This window comes from Phlebotomus papatasi, chromosome 1 (genome assembly GCF_024763615.1).
Source record: "Phlebotomus papatasi isolate M1 chromosome 1, Ppap_2.1, whole genome shotgun sequence".
Classification (NCBI taxonomy): domain Eukaryota; kingdom Metazoa; phylum Arthropoda; class Insecta; order Diptera; family Psychodidae; genus Phlebotomus; species Phlebotomus papatasi.
Genome location: NC_077222.1, coordinates 38,432,012 through 38,455,612, shown reverse-complemented (window position 1 = coordinate 38,455,612; position 23,601 = coordinate 38,432,012). Strand labels below are relative to the sequence as shown.

Genomic DNA, 23,601 nt, shown 5'->3' with positions numbered 1-23,601 from the left:
GGAGAACTGACCTCTGGCAAAATCTTATTTAAGTCCTTTACTGGAATTCTTAGTGTTAGCAATTCAGAATGCGTACAAATTCGATTGTAAGATATAACCCGGCCAAGTAATTTTCGTTAATATCTCACGTCAAAATACATCGCGAGGGGAGTGCGATCCGTCATTGGAGAGGTCTTGACTTCAGCTACAACATACTAAAATTTAATCAAAATTTATGATTTAGAATTGTTTTTCAAAAGTTCGGAATTTTGTGTTGCAAAAGTCAAAATAATGGCCACTTGATGTCTGTGTCTTGTCATTTCACCTTTCACCCATCCCGCTTTTCCCATCCGGTTTGGTTTAGATTAGTACACCAATCGGTAAACTTGTGCTGTGAGTGAAGAAAAGCGTGGAAAAAACTTCTCCCCATCTGGAGGAGACCCAAAAATTAGAGAGGCTGCACTGAAAAAGGCACCTCAACCTCTAAGACCTAGCGGAGTTAAAGCCTTGAAACTTAAAGGTCAGCCGGACGGACTTATGGAACCCTAAGATACTTTTTATTTCAGGTAATTACCGGAGAGTAGTACCAAGGGTCCCACCGAATCACTTGGTTGTCGTCGTGGAAGGCTAGCGCCCCTCAACGGGACTCTTCGTGGGATTCTTCACGGGATTTTCTGTGAAAGTGACCTATCTTTGGGTATTATCGGATATCACTTTTATCAGAGTTATCCGGATGAACGGAAAGAATAATCCTCAGCCCCTTGGAGAGAAGATTGTTTTTCGAATATAAATCTGTTGCCCTGGGTCTTGGGATATGCCATTTATCCACCTCATCAGACCCAGGACACGGAGCCCGATGCATCCTCTTCCTCGCTCCAACCAAGACTGACTCCCTTTCGCCACGAATTCTCCCCTCTTCGTTCCCTTCTAGTGAGGGGAATTAACTCGTGAATTTAAAAAAAATATAACTTTACCACTTTATAGAAGAACTAACTTATACAAATCTTCATGGATATCAGAACTCAACGACGGCGACGTTAGAAACACTTCAATTGGATGTACAATATCTCCCCTTTTTCTTTTAATATATCCCAGAATGAGAGTTCTTAATCACATACATTTTTGGGCTATCTTTAAATTAAAATTTAAGTACGATTAGATTTTTTAATCAATCTGAGTATAGTTCTGAAAATTCTTTCAACTTAACATTATTTCATTTACTGATCGAATTGTACAGAGAGAGAAGAATATAAATACTTCGATTCGTTAATAATTTATCGTTGATAATATCGCTGAATCATTCCTAATAACGTTTTTTTAAGTCAATTTTTAAAAAAGCTCTATAGAGCGTATTTCTAAACTGAATGGTATCATGTTTAGACTTGTTGAAAGATCTTGGAATTTTCAACAAGTCCGGACCGGTTGTATTTGTTTATAATCCGGTTTTAATCAGTTAGATAGATAGAAAGGTTTTATTCATCAGCAATTCTTTTAAGGAATAGCACAAGTAAGCCAGAGTACGTTGTAGTTTTTAGCGGATACAGCTGTCTTAGCGTTGATGATCAACCTCCGAAGGAAAAACGGTGCAAAAATTCTTCCCGGGTTGTATATGTCAACCATCTATAGCATTATAATTCTACAGTCTTTATATGTAACAAAGTTCACACATTATCGAAAAGAATCCGGTTATAAACCGGTAATGAACGTTGTTATGTGCCAAAAAGTAATTTTTGTCCAAAAATTAATTCTATTAGTGCTAAAGTATTTAATTAGGGTAAAGTGGTACAAGTTGGACAATGGTACAATTTGGACAGGGCTTTTTTTCTTGATAAATTTAGTACTTAATTTTTATTTGTATATTTTCAATGCTTTAGTTTTATAATTTGATACTTTTAGTACCGTATTTATCAAGAAAAAATCCCTGTCCGACTTATACCGGCGAATAGTACAACTTGTAACACTATATCCAACTTGTATCACTTTACCCTATGGAAAATTTTTTGAGTGATTTATGAATCGGTTCAAATCGGTTAAGAATAGATAAACGGTAAATGACGTGGAAGTACTTTTGAAATGTAGAATGTAAGTTACGAGTTTGAGCATTTCGCAAGGCATGGGATACTTTACCCTCGTTTATCTTGTCTACAAAAGACTTTTCATCTTCTTTCACAGCTCTGCTCTCTATTCTACATTTCTTACCATATCCTTTGGTAGCCATTAAAACTATCTCACATGCTAACGTAGTATTAACATTGCAGGATATAATTATTTTTCAACCACTTTGCCCACATTTATATCACCATAAAAACAAACTTGACGAAAGACTCAGAGTGGAAGTGTATTATTTTGGTGCAGTGTGAAAATTTTATGGTGGTAGAGTAGCAGAATTGGTGAGAATATTTCGTAAAAATTTTGCACATTCAAGTACCAACTTTAGCTAGAGCTCGTCTTAGTAAAAATCTCAAGATGTATTTTTCACTTTATGCTCTGTGAGATTATTTTGGATTATAGTCTAAAGTTCTGCGCGATACAATGTATCAAAGACTGTCTGGGTATTTTATAAACAGAGTATTCACTTAAAATGAAATACCTCTAAGAAATCGGAGTAGCTGTAAGTCTTTTAATTAAAAACTCTTAAAATGTTCGAAGATAAACATTTGTGAAAGTTTCACATTGCACAAAGTACATATTAATTTTGTATTTCGTCTGTAGTATTTTATTTCGTAGTGATCTTCTGCACAGTTTATGCATTAAGTTGTATGCTACATGCGTTGCGAGTATATCACAATTTGCGGCATCGCAAACACTTGTTAAGATTATGCGAAAGTGACCCCTGACAGATATTTTATTATCTCACTGAGGGTGAAAATACACAGGCTTTATTAATATTAACTCCCAGTGTATCATCATCAATTAAGGGATAGAGTTAAAATGGACAATGAAATGGAGTGATTCTTACTTGACAAATGGATTTATGCCTCAACATATGACTTGAAAAGGGATTTAGCATTTCATTCTCCGTATTCATATAGTCTCTTAGCAATTACTCTGGCAAAATACAATAAAGAGACAGATTGCGCAAGAGATTGTGCATTTCTCATCTTTGATTTTCCCACACAATGAAAACATCTCCATTATGTCAAGCATTTGAGGATATCATGAATTCACAATTAGCAATATATCGATTATATCTCGGTAATAGTGATAAACTAACATCCCAACAATAATGTGATTGAATCAGGTGGGAATTAGTTGTTATTCTTTGATAACCACAGCTATTGTAATGTTGCAGTATAGTATACCATCCCAAATAGACAACAAATTTGAGGGACAGTTAATTCTGGGGTAAAATATAAGAAGCTCAAAATTTATAAAGTCAATAGAGTACAAAAGGGTATTATTCTTCACTATTTAGGGTAAATAAAGAGAAAGAGAAGATCACGAAGAAATATAAGCCTTAGCTTACACTCAAGGGTAATTCTTCGGAATATTTTTTTTGCCTTTATAAAACAGTGAGGAAATCTCAATATCCTTCAATACTTGGGTTCAATTCCAAATTATCCCATTGAGTTCTACATAAAAACTATTCATATAACAAAACATTGAATAGAGGATAAGAAGAAAAAATCTCTAAATAATATTGGCTTATTGAGGGGGTCACAGAAAAAGAGGAGTCGATATCTCTTACCGTTTGACCAAGTTTAAGGTCAAATAATAAAAACGTTCAAGTAAAATAAAACAAGTGAACTAAACCTATTCATTACCGATTCCTACTTCAAACAAATGCAGCCGGGTTTCAAATTTCAATATATTTAAACAAATTCAAATTGATTCAACTTTAATATTTAAAAACTCAAAATTTCGAAAATTGGAAAAAAACATTGGAGCTCTTCTCGAAGAGATATTTTTTTTTTGTAGAGGGTCATCGATGATCGTACATTTATGTCTCCTATCGTTTAAGTTCGGAAACGGTGACAACTTGAAGAAAAGAAGCATTAATGTCGAAGGAACACTTGTACAGCAGGGAATGTTTATTGGAAATTTCGTCAAAATATTTAAATTTATTTAATGCATCTAAAATGATAATAATGTGATGGTTTTCGTTAATCTTCCTTTTTCTATAAGAACATTATGTTCAAATTTTGCATCCAAAATGGTACAAAATAGGGTACCAATAGATCCTGACACGAGTTCTTAAAATGTCAATAGATGTTCCATCAATCCGAAAGCTTAATTTCTGGATTCGAGCAGCAAAATAAATTTACTAATGGCAAAAAACTGATAAAAATTGACTAATTTCGCAAATAACTATCACAAACCCGTAAATTAGTAAGCACACCTGAAATGTATCTGACAAATTTCCTACTGGTCTATTTTAACCCTCTAACGGGTAAGACCGTCTCCAGGCGGTCATCACAAAAATCACATTTACAGCGACAATAAAGGTTTTATTTATTTAAAAGTGCTATAGTGTTCTCGGTGTAATAGTCTTATGAACATCTTTTGAAAATTTGAACTCATTTTGACTCTTCGTCTTGTTGCTATTCCCAGTTTTGTGTGACAGGTTAGAGAAAAAGCAACAAAAAATATTAGTGCAAAAAAACTCATTTCCAATTTCCATAAAAATACCGATTTAAAGTTATCTGGTTAAAATAAATTTATTTTTTACTGAAAGATATGTCATTCTACTTTGTATATTTTATTTAAAATATTTGAAAAAACTAAAAATGTGAATTTTGGAAGCAAAAAGAGTTTAAAAAAATTTTTATCTAGCACCTAAACTAAAAAAGATAATGAAGAATGGATGGTTTTTTCGACTTTATTGGATCATAATTATCCTAGAAAACATTTAGAACTTTTCTTCGCATATTAAAGAAAACACCGTTAGAGGGTTAAAACTATAAGAGAATGATAGCTTGTCATAATTTGAAATGACCAAAATATATAACAAAATTTACAAATGGAATATGCAAAGAAAAAATCATAGCTTCCCACAAGTTCATGCAGTCTTATCAGACTAGCCTGTTTTATTGAAAAATTCAATTTAGGTCATGGCATGATGGATCCTCCAAAAAATTTGGAAGATGGTAAATAATTGTCCAACTACAGCATTTATTATATTGTTTAGTAGACTATTTACAAGTCCTCTGGCAAAATATGTGGGTACTGTGGTATGCTTATACCTCCAGGATTCACATTATTTTCACTACCCTACCATTCTCACAATTTTGGTTTAACAGCAAAATGGGGTTTGATAAATTATTCATCCCCATTTCGCAAATACACAAAGTAACAAACACACCCCATCCTTCTTCTTCCAGTACCACCCGCCCAGAAATATATGTTGGAGTGGATTTGGGGTGACATTTGGGGATGATCTGAGGACCATTGGGGGGGATCTGAAAAAATTGGAAAAATAGCCCCAAGAGATTGAAAGTCTGATCCACGTGTAAAATGAGCCCAAAATTGAAATCCCAATATAGACACGCATGTTAAAACTTTTTCATCCCTGGATGATTATAAATTTGACCTTCTCAAATTATTAGATGTGCCCATAGTAAAAGGGTTTATCAGCAAAGAAAAGTTGTACAGCTTTTATGTTTTAGCAATAAAGGTACTTTTAAGATTTATACAAGTAAAGAGAGTGTCAATAAGTCTTGTACGGGATTTATTTTACTGCTCGATATATAGTATGTTCAGATTTTTTTTACAACTTGTTTCCGAGCTAGATAGCAAATCGTAAGATAAATTCAAATTTCGGTTTTCGGTGACGTCCCCTAAAAAACATTATCTAAAAATGCTTTCCATCTTTTCCCGTTACACCCCTCCTTCTTCTTCAAAACAAGGCTTTTTAGGTTTTCTCAGAATCGGATTCAACGATTTTTTTCATTTTTGGATATATTTTAGAGGTAGTCCAGGTGAATACTTCGTCCGGGCTTACATAGGGTCGAATTAACACCTGTTGGACAGGGAACCCCTATTGACACTTTTATCAAAATGTTGAAAATTATTTAATGTATTTAAGAAAATGTAAGTAGCATGGCGTTTTTACAATAATCTACGTTTTTCGATTAGGGTAAGTGTTCAAATTTCGCATTCCAAATGGTACATAGTAGGGTGTCAATAGGTCTTGACACGAGTTCTTAAAGTGTCAATAGGTGTTTCTTTCACCCTATAACCGAAAAATTCATTCCGAAAAATTATGCGAGAAGGTGATTTATGGAGAGCTCTATCTAGTTATTTCGAGTATTTCGTAAAGCTAGAACGTTTTGGACAGTGAGAAGTGTTACCTGATGCATTTCATTTTTGTGCCCCATAATGCTTTAAACTCGCAATAGCGAAAAATCATAAGCTCTCATTATGTTATTTCATGTAATAAAATTCAAAAATTTCGTACTCTGGCATCGCTTTAATTTGAGGTGTGATTTCTTCTAATCACACCTATTTCTTTTTTCAAAATTAGAAGTAATTATAGACTTTAAGATCGGTGCATAGGGGGTAAAATGCGGCGATTTGAAGTGTTTTCTAATTTTACATTTTAATATTTCCTCATAACTGGTTTTTTAGATGGGCAAAAGAAGAAAAACACGAAGAAGTACTCATATCAGGATCTTCAATTAGGCTCGTACATCTTCTTAGTCTTTGCTTTTTATGTCCGTATGCAACCGTGAGAAAATCTCAAATCTCAAAATTCCAAATTAGAAATGATTCCAAATTATCCCATTTTTACCCAATATTTTCGACTTAGAAAACTTCAATTTATGTTTAATGAAATTCACTTGGCAGAAATGACTATCTATTTCACCATTGAAAGATTTTAAATAATATTTGCCTAGTTCTAGTTGAAAACAATTTTTATAAGCTGAATTTAAAATTCCATTTATTAAAGGAAAGTCATACTCACATCATTAGATTATATATTTTAGAGAAAAATTAATTTAATAATTAAAAATTGAAATAATATTCACCGCGGCAGTTTAAAACAATTTCGATGATGTATTTTGCCTATTTTAGCTTTGAAGACTAAGAAGTTTTACACTTGAAAGTTAAACTTAAAATCGGGATTTAGAAATTTAAAACTTAAAGTTTTATGTTATTAAATGGAAAATAAAAACTTTCGATTTTATTATTTAATGTTTCAATTAAATAATAAAATCGTAACGCGAATAATAATGTGAATAATCAATAAATTTATTGAATATTCTGTTTTGGATAAAATCGTATTAAAATTTTTATAACCGTTATAAACCGTTGAGGCTAATTTGAGACAATAATAGTACTTCTTGGTCACCCCCCAGATTACACTTCAGTGCTTCGATGAAAAGATATGGGAGACGAAAAACTGAGAGGAAAGTATCTTTTCACTGGGGAACGATAAATGGTCATTATGGTAATTTTACAATTGAAATGGTTCACCCCTTGATATTGGGAATCCCTGTGGGAAAAGTGGCGGGAAGACATTTCCCATTTTCAGTTACCTCATGCATGAACTTCTCCTAATACCCTGGCATATTAGGTGAGATTCTTAACAATCTCACCTACTATAATCCTAACAAAATTTCATGTCCTCCGATCGCGCTCAAACTTGGCCAAAATGTGCTTCGCCACTTCCTGATCACGAATATATGGGGGGCTAAGTTACGTTCCCGGCCGGCCGGCCGGCCGTCCGGCCGGCCGGCCGGCCGTCCGGCCGCTCTTTGGAGCTTAATAGCTCCTAAACTAAAAAAGATATCGACTTGCGGTTTTCGGCAAAGGTTAAATATCGTATGAAAATTGCAACATGGTGCATTGACCCCCCACCCCCCACCCCTCCTTCCGCCATTTTGAAAACCCCCCTTTTTTTGTTTTCTCAATAGCTCCGGCCCTATGGCATCGAGCGGGCTCAAATTTTAGTATGTTATAGCTGGGCCTTAGAGCTTTCCATCAATACCAAACTTAAGGTCCCCCGACCCCCCTGACCCGAGCTATAAGGGTCCAAAAAAATTTTCTTAAAATGGCCATAACTCCGGTTCTAATTGTCAGAATTTAAAAAATGAGGGCTTTTTGGAAAGCTCTCGTGAAATGCCACTTCCTCTTCTAACATTGCAAGTTCATAAAACCACCGCTAGGGGCGCTTTTTTTAAAAAGAAAATTTTTAAATCTTAAAAGTTAAATAACTCAAAAATTCCTTATGCAATCGGGCTGAAATTTTAGTATGTTGTAGCCGTTGATTATACCTATCAAACAAAAAAAACCTTAAGTCGATCCATAACCCCTGACCCGAGCTATAAGGGGTCAAAGTTCGAACATTGACCGGCCTCTATCTCCGGTTCTAATTAACATACCGGCCTAAATTTTACCTTTTTGGTTTCGTCTCGATGAGCACTTTCAGATGGAAGTTCAAAAAGTCACCATAGGTGGCGCTGTGATAGCGTCAAAATTCATCGAAATTCAAAGTCACTTTTCTCAAAAACGGCATTGTGCAAGTTAATGAAATTTTAGTATGTTGTAGTCCAGTCTAGGACGTTTCCAAAATGGTGCGTATGTGCGCTGTGGTTTCAATAGAACCGGAGATATGAGGGGTCAAAGTTCACAAAATTTAAAAAATCATATCTCCGGTTCTATGTGACCGATTTTGATGAATGAGGGCTTAAACGAAAGATCTCACCAAATACTACAACTTTCTAGAACATTTGAACTTCGTGGGACCAACACCAGGGGCGCCACAGTCGAAAAACCAATTTCAATATCACATAACCTCAATTATCTCGACTGTCGCTGAACCGATTTTGATGATTACTTCGACATAATTGTAGAGCATATTTGTCTCTACATTTCGTCCATACATCATTTTCCACTCAGACTAAGCTATCACTCAGATTTTGCCGTTTAAGTGTGAAAAAATTGATTTTTCCCATAATAACGCTTTGAAATCACTCAGATGCCAATTTGACTGCCTCTACTCCACCAAGACACTTAAAATAGGGTTTTGAATGGAAAGTCCCACAAAAGACAACAATTCTTTGATTTAGTTGAAGTTCAACAAATGAACACTTGGGGCACTCTGGATGAAAAAACGAGTTAAGAAACAAAAAACCTCGCTTATCTTGGCTTCTGAGTAATCGATGAGATCATGTTCTATAGGAAAATTATAGAGTACATTCTGGTCTACATTTCACCCATATAACACTTTTCTGTCAGTTCATCCAAATCCTTGATATTTTGGTTTAAATACAAAATTTGTATAATTTCACGAATTTTATTCAAGATAACTGAATGGCGTCTCCCAACTTCAGCTCTAAATCGAATTTGCATGCACTCCGAGTTAGCTCACGTTAAGAATCTCACCTACATAAGCCGGTTAGGATTATCTGTCCCTTTATACTCCTGTGGCCCACAAATTTGTGATATTTTTCTAGTATAAGGTGTGGCCGGTATTTTTTCCCCCCTTACCCAATTTCCAAGATGGGGAACGAAGAGATGAATCTTATAGATTCTGTAGAGAAACAAGGAAACCAAACATATAAATATCAATTTCTAATGGGTATTTTATACAAATTATGTACAAATATTTGATGGAGAAAATTCAAAGACGTTTTCCCTTCTCAATTTACCTTTCCACCCCCTCCCACAAACACTAGTGCCATCCCATAGCAGAATATCGAACGATGAAAAATCGTTGATGCGAAGTACCGAAATAAATAATTCATTTTATTGCCAATATTCCATTTTCACGTTTAAGAAGTGGCGTCTTGAGAAATTCCTCCGAGGGTGTTTTCCCAGCAATTTCGCCAACTGTGAAAATCCTTCAATGTGTGAAATTTTGGCGCCCACCCACAAGAACGCCTCCAATTTTCATATCTATACATAACCCCGTGAATTTTGTTGAAAATTAGGCAGACTGGTGGGTGCTTCAATAGACGCTCATCCTCAATTATCCAATTTCCCCAAGGGGTGAAAAATCCATAAATACCTCGATAATGTGATAATTTTATAATGACTTCAATTGCTTCAATGAGTGCTTTTGACTCCTTCTCGGAAAATCCCACAGAAATACGTCACAGTCTTGGACTTCTTGGCACTTTAAACTTTCTCTAAATTTGAAATGGAAATACCTCAGAATACATTAAATTTCCAACTAAGAAATTGCACGACAGTTTTCGTAATAGCGCTATCTTGAATTGCTTATTGTGACACCTTGTGATATACCCTACTGCATATTTAATAAATTTATCACAAATATTTGGGAACTTATAACTAGTGCTTTAAAAGATGATAAGGTGAAAATTAAGGGGATGTTTCTATTTAGGAAAAGCTGAGATATAAATTGTAACCTAACACGTGCAAAACGTTTCACAATCTGTTAATTCTAAAAAAAAAACAATTTTTAAATGAAACTTAATGATTTAGTTAGAGTAAAGTGATATAAGTTGGAAATATAGTGTTGCAAGTTGGACAATTCGCCTTTACAAGTTGGACAGGGTTTTTTTTCTTGATAAGTACAGCACAAAATTTGTTTTTAAGCACAAGGAACTAAATTATGAAACTAAAGCATTAAAAATATACAAGTAAAAAGAGATGACAAAGCGTCCCAGCTTTGCGAAATGCTCGAACTCACGAGATAGAGCTCAACGTGAATTAGTTTTTTTGCATAATCTTTTGGTAATACTGATCTACTAGGGATCAAATTGATTCGTAAATCACTAAAGCATTTGAAAGTCAAAGAATCGGTACTTAACAGACTCATTACCGACGAAGACCGATGCAGCCGGGTTCGAAATTTCAATACCTTTCCAAAAAATCCAAATTTAACCAAATCGGGTGAAAAATGAACCTTCCAAAGTAGTTGACCTTTGACCTTCAATAATTCAAAATGGCGAATTTTCCGGTCATAGGTAGGTTTGGGCGAAATGTTCGCCTGGACTAGCTCTAAAACATATTCAAAAATCATTGAAAAAGCTTGGGTCAATTTTGAGAAAAACCGAAAAACATGGTTTTGGTGGGGTTAGAAGGGGGTGAGGAGGGGGAAAAACGTCGAGAGATATTGTTTTTTTTATTGGGGGTCATCGAAGACTGGAAGTCGATATTTCTTACCGTTTAACCTCCAGAACAGTGAGAAAAAAAGACGATTATATAACTGCTCTCTCTTTGACTTCGAGCAGTAAAATGAAGTACTAAATTTATCAAGAAAAAAAGCCCTGTCCAACTTGTACCATTGTTCAACTTGTACCATTGTACAACTTGAACTAATTTACCCTATAACCTCGAAAGTATTTCATACAGTTTGAAAAATTCATGTCATGAAGAGAACTTGAAAAAGTTCATCAATTACATTTTCTCTTTGACACATAGGTTTTTGGAAACCTTTTCCGTCTTTGAAAATTTACTTAAAAATGTTAATATTCCAATTCAAATTTATATGTTGGACACACCTACAGCTTAAACCGAGAGACAGGGTAACGTAATTATAATCAAAATAATGATTAGACCACATTTCCACCAGTTTGCGACTAATCGGTCTCTTAGTTTAAATCGTAAGTGTGACTAGGACAGTAGAACCTTGATGCGTAATTCTCTTCATAAAATTCCATTGTATAGTCGTATTGCAATTATTTTATTTTTCGGTCTTGTAAAATGTATGAGAAACAAATTGGATCAAAGACGAACTATCTCCGACGAAATTTCCTAATTTGAAAAGTCAAACATTAAAAAAAAATTAAAAAAAAAACAAATAAAAAATAAGTTTCTCAAAGTATTAACCGGTACCAAACCGGTAAGGACTTGGTAATTGATTTCTAGTTGAAATTTAAAATTTGTTGGAAACTTATTAATGATGGTCCTGATTTGTTTAATTCTTAGCTTTTACTTATCATAATTTGATTAGATTTATTCTTAAATTCTCATAAATTCTCAATTGGTAAAAAACCGGTAAGGAATTGGTAATTAATGTGTTAATTGTAATATCTATAACCTTTTGACAAATTCTGAGACGATTTCTCAACTCTCTGAAATCGATAAACTGGGGTAAAACGAATAACAATGTTAGGAAAGTTTTCGGGTGTTTTAAAATTGTTTAGAATTGTTCGTAAAGTTAACATATTTATTTATTGGTTTCTTTTAGTACTTCTCAAAAAATTGTGCTAATTTTTTGAGACGGAAGAAATTACTTTTTTATGAACTCCAAAAGTAAATTTTTATGAATTTAATTTAAATGCATATTTAATAATGACCCAAGCAGCAAAATATTGTAACTTTGATGGTTATTTCCCTTAATATTAGATTGTGGATTTTTTGACTGATGCTTCTGAAATAGGAAATATTCAAATGATTTGATTTTAATAAAAATTACGTTCTCGTTACCGTGAAAGTGATTGAACAGACTTCTGTTCACTTGATACGTAATCCCAAGAAATTTTGTGTTTGTGCACAGAGAGCGACAATCAGAACAAGTGATTCCCAACCCACAAATTTTAACCCAAATAGAGACAGGAAAAAATTCCTGCCTCCATCCAGGCTTGAACTGGGGGCCTTTCGCAGTCTAGGCGATTACTCTACTAACTGAGCTATGGGGGCACTGGCTTTGATTGCCTTAGCCACTGGTCTTAACCAATTGCCAAGTGCACTTCAACTCGTTTTCGACTCACTATACGAGCCTGGAGAAACGGTATCATGCATACAATTGTACCAGCAGCTCGTGTTTTACATGGAGAATTATTTTATTGTGAAAGTACTCGTTATCATTCCTTTAAATTGTGATTGAAAAATATACTTAAACAATTAAGTTTTCTGGGGGAATCATCTTGCAAATAAAGACTTAATAAAGAATTGATAGTCAATTTTAGGATTTTTATACGTTAAAGCTTCTTGCAATTTTATTTAGACAATTTAATTAGCAAAGGGAAAATTTCTGTTATGTATAGAAATTCGAGACTTTATCCTCCATTATGATTTCGATCTTTTCAGGATTTTTATTCTTCAAAATCTTGACTTTCAGGTTTTTGGCGGCCACCACTCGCATTTATTTATCTATTTCTCGCATTATGGTCAAATTTTGCTACTTGGGAATCAAAGATATTATCACAATGCAGGATAAAATTTATATTATTCTCAATGTTGAAACTTTTTGTGTGTTGTGTAACGAGCATTAAATATCGGTCACCTAAATCTTCTCCAGCAAGCATGTTCATTGATTTGTAGTACAAATTTGGCAATTATCAGTGCTTTATCGTTGGGTAAAGTTATGTTGTTATCTTTCGACAAACATAACTAGGGATATTTACAATTTTCCACATACAATAATCCTCTGCAGAGTGTGGTCCCACTGCGAGAGGGTGGCAGAGAGCATTTTCACCTCATGAACGAAGATGACATCTGACCCCTATTTATAATCACATGTGTCGTGCTTAATTCCGTGTCCCAAAAGCAAAGCTCCGAGGATTTGGGATTGGGTTGCAAGAGGGAAAAAGCATGAATGGGAGATGACTCGAGAGGACATTCATATGTTGGAATTAGGATCCTCTCACCATATCCACCGGGAGTCAGGGTTAGGGAGTTTTGGGGCTAACAAAGTTAAATATAATGTGAGAACTGAGTGGAAATTTTGTAAGCAAAATTCATGAATCGTTCAAATAGGAAATTTCCCGACACAAACTCCCCCATACTTTCAGGTTATTGTATCATATGACAGTGGTCGTATGACAAAATTAGTTTATCACCAGACCAAACAAATTTCTCTTGTTTAATTATTTTCTATTCCATGCTCTAACCTAAACCATGCGTCTGGTGAGAATCTGCAATATTTTAAGCACACATGAAAGATACACAATTATACTAACATTATTGTTTAAATAGAAAACTTTATAATACATTTACATTTATTTTCACCAATGGAAGGATGTGAAAGATAATAACACAGTTTTTTTTTTACTTTTTCAAAATAACTGAATATTGAGCTAAATTTATAGAAGTTAAAAGTGCATAGATTGATTTTATATCAGGCGATTGATATAGAATTGATTAGTGGGATTAGTAGGTCACTCTTAACCCAATAAAAAAAAAATGAATGATTGTTAGATAAAAAATTCTTTTTGGTCACCGGTAATCCAATCATTCTTAATGGGTTAAAGGTATGTAAATGAGACGTATTCATAACCTAATTTCATATTACTTCGGCTTTTTGCATAATAAACTTTAAATATTTCAACACAGATGAGGATGACCTGTATTTCTTGCACACAACATCTTGTACGATATTATCATTAAAATTTAAATAAGATGAATTTACGAATATTATTTCAGGGACATTTTACAATTTAAAGTGATTCAGCATACATCTGAAATGTCTGTGAGTGCAATTCACGAGATTCTTAATAACTTAACTTATTTTTAGACTAATTTTAACAATTTAAGCATTATTATTTTGTTTATGAATCCACTAAACATACAACAAATTCCACCTGAGATTTCGTTGTCATCTTTTATTGTCACGCATTTGTTAAATTTGCACATTTGCAACTCTATTAAATTTATTGTAGCCCAAAAAGTTAGAGAAGAATTTTAATCTAGCAGAAGTACTTATACAGTGAAGTTATGCCAAATTACAATTTTCCGAGAATTGCTATTTCACCCACATGATATTAAAGCTGTGAGTGTTAGAGGCTGTCTTAAATTGCAATTTACCAGCTTCTGCCTGTTCTAATTTTTGGCACGGCAATTTTCATTCTATTTTTTTTCATACTTTTTGTCGCTCTATAATTTAAAATTTAAAAGTCTTGTTCTCCATGCCCTTAACGAGCGTCCAACGGCGTGAGATTTCCATGTAGCTAAATTAGCGCCATGTAGAACAATTTTTTGGAGAACTCGAGGGGAGTTTTTGGTGTACCAAGAATGGTGGTTATGAGTTAAAATGGTCTTTTGCTCATTATTCACCGAATTAGCACTATAGCATTTTGCCAGTTTCGAACCACTATACATCCCCATAGTCATGATAAATGGGGTTGTAATTTTTATTTCCGCCACCACATTGTCATTCCCAACACCCTCAGTCCTGGCACTTGAAATGTGGGGAGTCAGAGCATCCCATCTTCCCTGGCAAACTTCCGTGGGGTGTAATTTTGAAAGTGTTGCCCGTAAATCTCTTTTTGCCACCAGCAATTCACTCTTATTTCCCAGTGATATACTCTTAATTTTTTTTTGCAGTTTCTTTTTTTTATGCAAAGTTGTGAGAATTTCTTCACTAATTTCTGAATTCTCCTGCTTTTCAACCTGAGTTAACTTTTTTTTTTGCTTGCACTGAGAGAAAGGTGAGTGTTACCAAATACACTAAATGAGTGTTAAGAGAATGCCAAAATTTACACTCATTTACCCATTTACTCATTTACTCACTTAAACCCAAAATGGCTATTTACAAGCCGCATTGAGAAAAATTATTTCTGAAGCTTAATCCTACACTTGATAAGTATATTCATAAGATGATGTCAGTCTTATTTCTCTTGTTCTTCTCTTTATTTTATTTTTGCCGACGTTTCAGTCCTTTGGTTGGGACCTTCTACAGGGCATCAAAATTTGGGAGAACAATTGTTTGTTAGTTTGTACAAATCACTACTGAAATGTTTCACTTTATGATGTTCACCCATCGCCTGTGGAAGATTGACTCCTATATTCCTAGTCTATATTCATAAGTTTTTTAAAATAAATTTTTCAGTCTCAAAAAGGAATAACCGTGCTAACACACTAGGATTTTTTCAATTTGTAAATTCAATTTAATTTTCAGATAAATTGTTCCTATGCGTTATTTTTCATTAAAAATCATTTAAATTGAAAGATTTTCGCTTAGTTATTGGTATAAACCAATACTTGTCCCATCAAAATATGGTTAAACATGATAAAATAACATAAATGTAATGGCTCAATTAAATTTGAATTCAGCAAATTAAAACTTTAAAATTGCTCATTAATTTCAATTTTATTGCAGTTAAACAAGTAGTCTTTTGAACCAAATTGTTCTTATTAAATTTATTTACTCGTAATTAATTATTATTTGTGACCAAAAAAATAAGTACAGTGATTAGTGATAATCTTACACGAGTGAAGCTTCAGTATCGGGAGTAATTTGCTGAGTTCCTCCAAAGCAATCCGAAGGAAATTGTTGTATCAAGAAATTGCAGTTGAGAGTCTCTTCATGAGCCCCTTTGACTACAACCCTTTCTTCTGGCTTTGCGGATTATTTTGCATAACAGTTAAGTGACTTATAAGACATTTTAAGTACTATTACACATTTTCCGGAGTCATTCACAATCAAAAATCTCGCGGCACTGTTTAAAATTGAGCAAATTTCTTGCAAAATGTGTCCTGGCTGTGAGAATTTTCAAGTAAATTCTAGAAATCTTATAATGCTCAATTGGCTCAATTAAATTTAAAATTAAATTGTGAAAATCCTAGTGTGATAGCACCGTAAAAGGCTTGTATCAACATCTATATACAGGGAGTTCCAAGATTATACACATTTTCACAAATATTTATAAAAATTGAGAGAATTTTACAAACTTTAGTTCAATGTTAATTGTATTTATGTACAGAGAAATCGTCAATCAGAGCAAATGACTCTCAAATCATCTAGTTTTTCTCTCAGGCAGGAAAAATTCCTGCCTCCACCCAGAATCGAACTGGAGGCCTCTCGTTAACTAGACGAGTGCTCTACCAACTGAGCTATAGGCCACATGCTTTGCTTGACTTGCTACACGACCTTTAGCCAATTGCATTGTGCACTGAAATCGCTTACTCTCGTTTTTAAAAATGTAAAAATAGTGAATATAAATATTAAATAGTGAATATTCTAGAATGTCCTTGAAAATTTATAGCTAATGTGGGGATGCTCAGCTGTTATGAAATGATAATGTTTTACAAATAATTAAAAGTTTCTACATTAACCCACTGAAGAAGACCCACACCAAAGATTGTATTCTCTGGAGAAAAATGTTAATCCTTTATTTTGAAAGAGAAATAAATTCTGAAGAAATACCAGAATCTCGAAAAGCTGAAGTAAAAAGGGTTGCTAAAGCATCCCAGGCTTTGCGAAGTGCACGAACTCATGACTTAGATGTTATCCCTCAAAAGTACTTTCGCATCATCTACCGTTGTCATCTACCGCATCATCTACCGATTTGTCAAGAAAAGTGGTCTCCGCGAGGTGGAAGGTGAAAATTTTTGGGGGGAGAAAAAATCGAGGGTTTATATATACTGCTCTCTCCGTGAAGTTCGAGTAGTAAGAAACTAGTCTTCATGACGTAAATTTTTAGTTAATGTGATGTACTGACTTAAGTCATATCCGAGGACATTGTAAGTCATATGACTGAAAGTGGAAAATGGTCAAGAAAAAATACAACGTCAAACTTTCTAATCGAGCATCTTTTCGCTGACAGCCGAGCATCTTTTCGCTGATACTGATGATACAGTATAATATATCTCATAATTAATGATCACCATAGGTCGACATTCCTACACCAATACACACATTTTGTCATTTTCGAACTATGTTCGGTTGGCACTCTTATACAACGTCATAATGTACAAGGATAAAAAATTTTCGATTTAACTTTACGGCCGGTTGGCACTTAACACCAAGTTAGGAACCATTACGAATGGATTTGGGTCTGTCCGTTGGCAAGTAATGTACTCGCTCTTCCTCACAACACCCTTTTGTGACGACCTAACTATCGTCACAAATTCTCGTCCGCCAAAGTCTGAGTAATATAGTTCAGATAGCCAAGACAAGTTCCCTCTTCAGTCAGTCTCTAACCGAAAATTTCGACTGGATTCCAGGGCTCACCTCATGGAGGTAGTAGTATGGGGTTACTATGAACCCTTAAACCTCGACATTTCTACACCAAGTTTACATTAATTTAGATTCCTATCAAATTAGTAAAATTTCAGTCATTCCTCTATGACGTAGAAATTAAAACGTCGTATTGTCGTCCCTCTAAACTCTGCCACTTGGGTAGGACTTAAATACAAAATCAAGTCTCAATCCGTCAAGAACTGCCTTAACACTAATCCCAACATTCTTATTTCTTTGAAGACTTTCTCTCAGTGTGGATGGAATAAAAAGCTCTAAAATGATACTTACCGTTGGCTGCGGGTCAGCATGAACAATGCAAACGAGCTGAGCTTCAAATCCTTCTCCAGAATGCACCCAAGACTTTTCCACAGCGATGTCTGGTGGATCTGCAAAAATACAAAAAGAGAGAAAGAGAAGCATGAAGTTGAGAATGCCAACTTATGAGTGTCTTATTCCGTAAATTCTATCTCAGACAGTCAATCAAATGCCCAATTAAGCTCCCATCTCATCTATTTGATTGCTGACCACAAGCTATTTTTAGCTCTTTATTCTCAGCACTTCTTTGTTCTCTTTCAGATCTATCAACCTGGCTTTTTGTTCATAGATCCCCACTCAGACAAATTGGCGAGCTTTTCCTTCCATTGGGAAACTTTTTAAAAGCTAACTGGAGGGACGGATTTTTTTTTTGCCAAATTCACATCCTTTTCGTCTTCCATCACGAAAAGTTCACCCTTAGTCCCAAGAACCCTCAAGCATAGAGACAAAGATGGGAAGAATTAGCGAAATCGTTTAGTGCACTACAATCTCTAAAAGCAATTTGTAAAATTCTCTCCTGAAAATTTTACGGGACGTTACTAACCTTGAGACAGTCAAAATTACTCAGCAATAAGAGTGAATGTTTGCGTGTGAATTATATTTATTACAGGGAAATATTTATGGTCTGATTTTATGGAACATGAACTTTATATCAGTGTGGTTTTACATTATGTCGTACATCATTTTGAGTTGAATTTTATCGGCGAAAAAAAAATCAAACCTATTCAGCCAGAGTGAGAAAATCAATATACTTGTTTTAAAAATTTTATTTCATCCTCCTTAAATTTATGCTGAAGAAGTTTATTTCCACATTTTATCTTTCCGAAAAGGATGCTCATAGCTTTTCTTGATTTACAATTCCACGAATTGATTTACAAGTGGGTACTTTGAAAAGTTTAATACGAAAAATTTTGTCAATCATAAATAATTTTAAAATAAATTTTATGTTTTTTGAGAGCAACAGACTTACCCTATGTATAAATTTTCTAGATATATTATGTAAATATGCGTATGCTTTTGCCTTAACCCTTTAAGGTTTAGATGCTTTTCACTGACAATATCAACAATAAAAATGAAACTGATAAAAAAGATCAATGAAACGTCTAACTTAACGCTCTGAAAAATCCATCAGAAGCGGATTTGGAGTTTTTTTTTTACTCGTATTGAGGCTTGAAGTCTATAGGGGAAATCGCCCTACCTTCGGACGACTCAAGCTTTGGACGATTTAATTTTTTCTCTATGTTCCTTTCACCCGTAGCCTTTTCTTAAAATTTGAGGCATTGGATTACCTGTAAAAATTTAATATTATACTGGGCCAAATTCATTTTATAACACATTGAAAAAATGATTTGTGCAAAGCTTAAATCGTTCGAAGGTAGCGCGCTTTCCCCTATACTATCCATAATATTTAAGAAGTTTTACTGAAGATATCAATGAATGATAATTTTCGTTCTCGTGAAAAGTAATATGTATAGTTATTGAAGTTGATAATGCCAAGGATTTTTTTCCTTAAAAATATTGGAAATGTAAAAAAATACAAGGGAAAGCAGTGAGGTTTCGCACACTTTTGGTTTCGAACACTACGTATTTTTTCCTTATTCTTGAAATGAATCTGACCTAATTTTTTTCAGGAAAATTGGGACTTAAGACTAGCTATTAAAATATAATTGCCATTAGGTCAGATTCATTAAAGGGGCATAGGAAAAATATAAAGTGTTCGAGCCAGAGTGAGTGCGCATCCTGAAAACCTTTCTCTTTGTTATTATGTACAAAGTTTAGACAAAAAGTATGTTTAGATATTCAGAAAAAAATATTTTCTCTATGGGACAGCGGTGGTCCAATCATCCTTAAAGGGTTAAGGATAAAGGGACATATCATAAGATGAGCTAATTTACTAATTGCTTTTAAGCTACCCCAAGGGAGATTACAAATGCGTCCCCATAAATTCTTAACTAATTACGGAAACATGATGCAAAATGTGTGAAGACTGTAAAATCCAATATCATCAGATCGGACCAAAACTTTGTACGTGTACTGCACACGTTTTAACACACATTGTTTATAATATTTATTGTATAGTGAAATGCATGGAAGTAAGAATTATGAAAAATTTCATTCTAACGTAAAAAAATAATCCCATGAAATATTTTAGCTTCATTATTATTTTTAAATAAATGATAAGTAATACAATTTTATACGTTTTATGTGAAAACTAACAAAACTTTTTTTTTTATTTCATAACGTGATAATATTCATGCATGGTATTAAAAACGAAAAAAAAATCGAAAAATACGAGAAATATTTAATCTCATTAGATTTTTTTTATATTCCTGGGATTACCATAATTCTGAGCCATAGATGTGCATTACATAGCATTGTTAAGGTGATTACACCACCTCCATTCTCTTGGATTAATGAACGAAAGAGCATTTTTAGTTCCCATTATCCGCTGATCATATTTTAGTTTTTACGTCATACTTTGCTTTTTTTTATTAGGGTTATTCTTAAAAACATTGTTGTAAAAAAGTTTTTCAATTTATTCACGCTGAATTTTGAACTAAATTGTGCAGTGTTCTTGTGACCTAGTTTCTCGTTTACTTGCAACCCCCAGAGTTGCATAATATGGCAACAAATGAGCACTGAACGGGGGTGGTTTCGCGAGACACACAATTTCCTTTGATGCATTAATTCATCAAATGCATTCATCTCTACATACATTACATTTTCAGATTCACCAGAGAGTTCACTTTAATGCTCCAGCTTTATAGTGCTTGAAAACCATATGGTTTTTCGGAAATGGGTATACTGATAAAAATGGTTTTAATTTCCACGCAAATTTATCATTCTCATCCCTTCGCAATAATTTCATATGTTTTATTTCATAGTATACACATTTGGGTGATCTTTAATTACTTAGGAAGTTTTATGAAAACAGCTTTATTGCCTGCTAACCAAAGATTCGAATTTTCGCTACGAAAAGCAGTTTCGAATTTGTAAAACTGTTTCACTTTACTGAAATGTTGTTACTTTTTTTTATTGGAATTTAACTTCTTTATTCAGCTTTTCTTTCTTTTTATTTTTTGAGCTCCTCAAATAACTTTGATGAGTCTCACATTTTAAAGTTTACAACTAATTAAAATTGTTATTTATTTAATTTTTAGTTTTTAATATTTATAGAGGACACTAATAAGACTTTTTAATTTTTTATATAGTAAATCCAGAAGTAATAATTATAAATTCTGCTTATATCAGTTACTGAAAGCTTCATAGCGCTCCTTGTGATTGCCATTCGATGTTTATTCAGCTTTAATGTTGTCCTGCTCCCGAATTGTACCATAAAAATTTGTCATATGATATTGTCATACTCTCACAGAATTTCCATTCAGGCCACGCTTGCCATTGCTTCTACCATTTAAATTTAAAGCTGGTTTTAAAAATTAGTAATAAACTTATTAGACGAAATTATGTTAGGTAAGATACATTATACAACTATTCAAACAGAAATTGACTGTAAAGAATCTCAGGGTCTGAGAACTTTAGGGGTCACCACACTTTGTGTTGTTTAAAGACATTTTGAGTACTGAAGATTTTACACATGCGAATGGTATGCATTGACTTTAATTAATCACTTTTAATCTATACAATTTTTTCTAAATTTATGTAAATTTACCTTTTTTTTACTTTAGCTTTGATTTTCGGTCAAACAAAATCCGTGACACAATTTGACTGACACATTGAGCTAAGTTATTTTCACATTAAGAAAGAGAAATTAAAAGTTTTTCCTACATCAGCGTAGGAAATTAACTTCAATATGGACAAAATTTTTCTAGTGTGTAGAGGCCATTAAAAACCGTTTTTAAATTTTATTGACGACCGGTCTTCCACAATAATATCGAAGGATACTACTTAAAATTTCTAGGTCTTTTCACCTGTACAAGAAGACGAGAGGACAGTCAGTATGAATGGAAGAAAAGACTACCAAGGAGGGTGTTGAAGGTTGTTATATGGCATTCTTTTGCTCATGGCAATTAACATCAAAGCTTCAATGGGTGAGCATCAGTCACCGTGAACCAGTTCACTGTCAGGAAATTGAACTAAGGATTGCAGACTCAGTTCCCCATTATCCCAATTTTTTAATATTAGCTCAGCTCAATCAGGGTTTACAGATCGTAACCCATTTTTAAGGATTTAGGATTAACATGTTTGGTCAGAAATTAGCAGATTGGACAGTAAAAAACCCAAAAGGTGATCAAAATTTCCCTTAAATCAAGCCGAAAATTCCAAAATGATGCACAACAACATCTTTATTAGGTGTGATTCCTTCTAATGACACCTATTGTAATCCTCGGATTTTCTCAAAGTGCACAGATCGAGCTTAAATTCACAGGGTTTATGTTTTGAACATCCCTGATTCCGAAAATCATAAGCCGGCAATTTCGGGTACGGCCGGTCGTCCTATCGTCCGTAGTATGCAATATCTCCGGTTTGGAAAGAGATATCTTCATAATTTTTTTTTAAATATATCTACTCGAGCGTACGACGATTTCTGTGCCATAAGTTTTTTGAAAAATCCGTTCTAAACTGGTTAAAAATCACGTTTTGTAGTTTATCTCGAAATCTAATCATGCGGTTTTGAAAATTTTATGTTTATGTTGTAGCCCAGAATATTTAGACCAGTTTAAAAAAAAATTCAAAACATTTGTCGAGCAGTTCTCGAGATATTTTACTTTAAAGATTTCAATTTTAAGAATATTTGCTAATAGCGTCAGGCGGGAGAAACGGCGTCGGACAAGATTTTTCCATATATATAGCACTCTCTCACTCTACCTTTCTCTCTCGCTCTCTCTACATAGTGAGCCTATATTCGAAGATTTGTAAGGTGACATATACAATTCGCGATCCGCGATTTTTTTCGCGCATCTTCGAGACACGCGAATTTCTTCGCGAGTTTCCGCGGGGCGCGAATTTTTTCGCGTATTTTCGGGGGCACGATTTTTTTCGCAGATTTTTGCGTGACGAGTTTTTTTTCGCGAATTTTCACGGGGCGTGTATTTTTCACGGATTTTTGCGGGTCGCGAATTTTTCGCTGATTTTCGCGGGAGGTGAATTTTTTCGCGAATCTTCAAGAGATGCGAATTCTTTCGAAACGAATATAATTAATTTAATTTAATTAACGAATATAATTAATATAATTAATAACGAAAATAAGTTAGATACAGTTTAAATGAAATTTGCATTATTTATGTATAAATATCGTTCGAGTTTGCTACAATCCAAATTTGCAATGAATGAATCGCACCTCTATAAGCTGATCTAGGCTTATATCATTGGCTTTTTCCTTTACCAAGAATATTTCAATAGTTTTTTATTTGGATATTTATAGTTTATTATTGAATTTTTGGAGATCTCAGTGGCGCAATCAACAAGACCGCTCGTCTTGGGCGGACGACGAGATCTCTGACTTGACTCTCAAAGTTGTGAGTTCGAGTCCC

General features: G+C 33.9%; 1 protein-coding gene across 4 annotated transcripts in view; it reads right to left on the bottom strand.

The window, feature by feature from the left end:
* LOC129799659 (protein amalgam) overlaps window positions 1–23,601 on the bottom strand; it is a 304,732-nt gene that overhangs the window by 18,006 nt on the left and 263,125 nt on the right. For all 4 annotated transcript variants that reach the window (XM_055843763.1, XM_055843764.1, XM_055843761.1 and 1 more), the window contains one exon: window positions 18,083–18,180. In XM_055843763.1, the coding sequence (XP_055699738.1) occupies window positions 18,083–18,180 (98 nt within the window). The remainder of the gene's footprint in view (window positions 1–18,082; window positions 18,181–23,601) is intronic.